Raw genomic sequence first — 4,878 nt, forward strand, 5'->3', positions numbered from 1 at the left:
GAGGAGCGCGGCCCGGCGGGGCAGGGATGCTGCCGGGGCCGCCTCCCGCCCGGCGCCGCCGCTGTCCCCGCCGGCGGGGCGGCTCACCTGGGCACGCAGCTCGGCGCCGACCGGTCGATCTCCCACGTGGCGAAGAGGTTCATGGGCACCGGCACCGACAACGGGCCGGCCACCGCCATCGCGGTCGCCGTCGCCGCCAGCCCCTCGCCTCAGCGACGGCCTCCACCCCGGCGCGCGCGCGCGCGCGCGCCCCCGCTCCTCCGCGGCCCGCGACCAATCAGAGCGCGGCCGGGGCGCGGGCACGAGCCAACCGGAGCCGGGAGAAAGGGCGAGGACCGCGACCGATGGCAAACAGCCAATCGGAGCCGAGCGAGAGGCGAGGCCGGGGCGGCCGCCGGCCAATGGGAGAGGCCGGCGGGGCGGGGCCAGCCAATGGGAGCGGCGGCGCTGCCCCGGCTTGGCGGGGGTAGGAGGGCGCGGCGTCGCTCCCTTTAAAGCGCATCGGCCGCCGCCCGCGGGAGCGCGCCCAGGGGCGCGGTCCGGCGCTCGTCCTGCCGCGGGGCCGGTCCCTCTGTCCGTCCCTCTGTCCGTCCATCCCCGCACCCGGGCAGCGGCCGGGCCTGAGGAGGAGCTGAGCAGCTGCACCCGGGTTGCACGGCGGGTTGAAGCCAAACCCAGACTTCTGACTGACTCTTTCCTCGAAACGCTTGGGAATTCCGAACACGCTAAAGGGAGAAAGGAAGAAATCCCCTTCAGTCCCACTGAAGGTCTCCAGGGAAGTGCAGCAAAAGGAGGAAGCTCGTGGGCCAGACACTGCAAGTGGTGGCTGTCGTGGGCAAAAGCCATTTGTGACCTGGGGACCATGCCCTGAGCTTCACCAGCTCAGAAGGCATCGCAGAGCATAAAGCATGTGCAGGGCAGAGCATCCCTAGGGACAGAGCTGAGGGCAAGCCTGTGACACTGTAGCTGGACAAGTGCACTCTGTTCTGGTAGGAAGCTAAAAGTTCCCCTCCTCCTGGGCCTTGCCTCCAGCAGAGGTATCTGTCTGAAATGGCTCTGCCCCCTGAAAAAATGGGACGTCAGAGAAATCAAGTAATAGGGTGGTACTGATTGAGGGCTCCTGAAAGGAAGCAGGGATGGTCCAAGAGCTGCTGGGAAAACTATGTGAAAAAACAGCCAAGTCAATAGTGGTCAGACCAGAAAACAAAGAAAAGCCAGCAGGGACCTGTGCTTCTCAATGTGTTTAGAGTTTTCCATGGATGCAGTGTTATTCCAGGCAAATAAAATGTAAAATGTGGCTCATGCTAATGGAGGAATTAGAAAAGTGGGAGCAGCAAAATCTTGCGAAGCAGCCTAAAACATTCATGGTTTCTACTGTCAGTCTTGGGTACTGTGTTTTCAAAACATTACCAGTAAACATTTCAGGGGCACCTCCCTGAATACTGATGTATAACTTGTAGTCTGCCCCTTGCACCTCTTCTTTTTCCTTGCATTTGTCGGGTCTACATTTCCTCTGCTGCTGAGGTTCAGGTTGGTCAGTAACATGCTGGTAATTCACATCAGATGCCAGTTTGACTAGATAGACAATCTGAACCATCATCAAACTTTTACTTCTTGTTCCCTGCCCACCTTCCCAGCCCATTTCTGCATCTGATAAATGGCATGGATCACAGCAGAGTTGCCCAGACCTCCCAACTTACTCACAAAACAACTTGATTGCTGCTTTAATGCATTTGCTTTCCTTTGAGTAGGTCATTAATGCACAAGAGGACCTTTGCTTTCACCCTTGACAGCCTTGGCTCTCTAAGAACATTTTCTAGAGGATCTTAGCAGAGGCTTTTGTGTAAGACCAGCTGGACCAAGGATGAGCTGCATTTCCATAGCATTCTGACAATTAACATGGAAACCTTGGCTTTGCAGCCAGAGAGAGCCACACAATGGTCGTGGCCTTTTTTGCAGCATTGTCATCCATCATTGTTTGACCTCAGCTGGGTATCACCACTGCCTTTCCCCAAAAGCAGCTGCCTGCTCCAGAGGAGCTTGCTAGATCTGGGATCTTGATTTACCCTGAGAAAACCCATTGCAGTCCCTCCCCAGCTGTTTGCTTTCATCCATTTGCTTTCTGTCTGAGTCACCATTCCTGACTCTTTGTGTGGTACTTTAATAGCCTTGAGTGCTCCAGGTTTTCAGCGATGTCTGCTCAGTTCCAGGAGACCAGAGGCATCTGCTGAGCCCAGGGCAGCCTGCTGAGGTGACTGCCTTCCAGGCACTTCCCAGGGGCTGGCAGTGCTGCTGCTCCCCCTTTCCCCCACCTTCCTGAAGGATGCCCATCACTTCCAGCCACCTCTGCTCTGCCCTGGGGCTCTGTCATGGTTTACAGTCTGTGGTGCTTTCTCAGAGCTCAGGGCATTCAGGGCACGGTCCCCAGGTCATAAATGGTCTTTACCCGTCATAGCCACCACTTGCAGTTTCTGGTTGATGAAATTCCTCTTTTTTTTTGCTGCATTTCCCCTGGAAGGATGTTCAGTGGGACTGAGGTGCATTTCTCTGCCTCTTTCCCTCCAGCCAGTTCCCTTCAAGTACTTCTTGCAGCTCACTTGGGGGTTTTTTGGCCTTCTGGCTTTTTTATAGATGAATTTATACATTTGTTCTCAGGCTGTTTCAATGTGCTTTATTTATTTGGAGGCTTGTCTACAAGCCCAATCTTCATTTTTTTTCCTGTCTTCATGTTATATTGACTTTGTGCCTACAGCATGACCTGCCCACAGCTGTGCTCTTCCACACAGGGTGGCTTTTCCCACTCTTTGGGGTCAAAATTATCCTGTGTTTTTCACTGCGAGTCCCAAAGCCTGGTTATCTTCCAGCTCAAACAGAGGCCAGTAGAGTTGTCATCACATTCAGCTGCTTTCCCAGCTCCTCTTATGCTGAGACCTTTCTGTGTGCCAGCCACCCGCTGAGGTTTGCTTCCTTGTGGATATGATCCTCGAGGACATTGGGGAAATGCTCTTCAGCATCGAGGTAATCCATTTGAAATGTGCCTTCAGAAAAGCCTTTTACTCATTTTATGTGTCACAGTTGAAGCTCTCAGCACGGTGCCCAGGCCACTGCCAGCCTTTCTCCATTACAGCCACTGCTTGCTGTTCCTTGCCGACAAACTTCCTCTGCTTCCCACAGCTCCCCTTTGAGGATGTTAACACGACTGATGGATTTCCCCGTCTCTTTCCCAACAGCCTTTGAGTGCATCGCTGTCTCTGCAAAGGGACTTTTCAGTGCCAGTGATGGGGTGCAGGTTTCATGGGCTAAGCTGAAGATGCTCCTGCACCCAGGTCTGCAGCTGGCAGCAGCCAGAGAGCAGCTGTGTGCCTGGGAACCCTGGTGTACCCTCTCTGTTCCCTTCCACTTTATCCGTGATACAGATGCATCCACACACCAGCTTTGGCACCCCGGCTCCAGCATCGTGTTTTAGAGAAGCACAGACTTATCTGTTCCTGCTCTGGCTCCTTATTTTTATGTGCCTTGTTAAAGCAGCTCTTTACTGCTTCCCACACGAATGTTGTCACCTCCTGTCCTAGTCTCTAGTGGAGACTCAGGGGTTTTATGATTCCAGCTCACAGATGAATCATCTTGTCTTTAGCCCCATTGCTTGGTAGGTTCCTCCAGCAGCCCTCTCCCACCTCTGTCGTGTGGATACCTCTGTGGTGCCTCCCTCCCTGGGTGCCTCCATGGACAGAGGCCCTTTGCTCCTCCCTGCATCCTGCAAGACACTGCTGGGATAGCGAGAGCCAGTGCTTCTGTGTCCTGGAGGGAAGAAGTAGATTTTTGCAGTGTCAGCTTGCCCTCTTGTGCCTCATGTTGCTCTCCACTCGAGTTGCAAATTCTCCTTTCATTTCTGGAGGCAGGCTGCTCTGGCTGCTTTGTTTCCCTGCTCTTTCAGCCCTTCTGGGGATTGCTGTTTATTCCTGGGTTAGGAGAATGCTCCCACAGCCAACTCCTCACCTTGTTGCCCTGTCTAACCCAGAGCTCTGCTGCCTTCACACAGGACCTCCACCCGCTTGCATCAACCAGTCCACACCCACTGTGGGACACTGAGCTAAGCCTGGATGCTGGTCCAGTGTCTCATTTGCCAAGGACACCACAAGTCACATTTATGTGTTCCTGGGGGAACAGGAACATTAATCCCCAGGGCATTAGATCCAACAGGGACCTACAGCTACTCTGTCAGCAGCTGGATGCAAGGAGGGCTGCACTTCCCCTGGCACTGTCACTTGCACTTGTCCTTGCTTTTAGGTCTACACCAGGTTTTGCTCATAGCCCATCTCCAGAGATCTTAGACCTTCCCCATCTTCCAAAATACATGTATCTACAATGAGCATTTCCAAGTCAGAGAGGAAACACGTGAAAAACCTTCTCTGTGTAGCTAAGACCTGAATCGCATAGAAGAAAGTTTGGAGTTAAATGCAATAAGCTGCTCAGGCTGACAGAAGAGCAGTTACAGAGAGGTATGTCCATAATAATGGAAACCTTTTGCCTTCCCTGGCCTGCTTTACCTGCACACAAGCCCCTGGTGGTGCCGAGCCCACCTGTACCAGACCCGGCGAGGCTGGGGCTGTGCAGGACGCTGCAGTCCGGCACCGCTGGCTATCAGGCCATGCCTGCCCTGCCTTTCCCCGCAGCCAGGAGCGGTCGCGGCCCCAGTCCCTCCCGGAGGGCAAACATCCCTGTCAGGCCAGGCCTCCCTCGCCTGGGGCCTCTGCTGGGCTGCGGCCCCGGCTCTGCCCGGGGCAGGACGGCGGCTGGAGACGGGCGGGCATGCAGGGGGCGGCCCCGGGGCGGGAGCGAGCCCGGCCAGGGCTCCCGGGAGCGGCGGGCGGCGCCGGG

At 55.4% G+C, this 4,878-nt stretch overlaps 1 protein-coding gene across 1 annotated transcript in view; it reads right to left on the reverse strand.

The window, feature by feature from the left end:
• Positions 1–198, reverse strand: part of LOC120500921 (phosphofurin acidic cluster sorting protein 1-like) — a 54,124-nt gene extending 53,926 nt beyond the window's left edge. Inside the window, exon 1 of the mRNA XM_039706432.1 lies at positions 88–198. Coding sequence (XP_039562366.1) covers positions 88–179 — 92 coding nt within the window. The 5' untranslated portion in view covers positions 180–198. The remainder of the gene's footprint in view (positions 1–87) is intronic.
• Between the last annotated feature and the right edge of the window lie 4,680 nt (positions 199–4,878).

This window comes from Passer montanus, unplaced genomic scaffold, assembly GCF_014805655.1.
Source record: "Passer montanus isolate IOZ18808 unplaced genomic scaffold, ASM1480565v1 scaffold192, whole genome shotgun sequence".
In the NCBI taxonomy this organism is placed as follows: domain Eukaryota; kingdom Metazoa; phylum Chordata; class Aves; order Passeriformes; family Passeridae; genus Passer; species Passer montanus.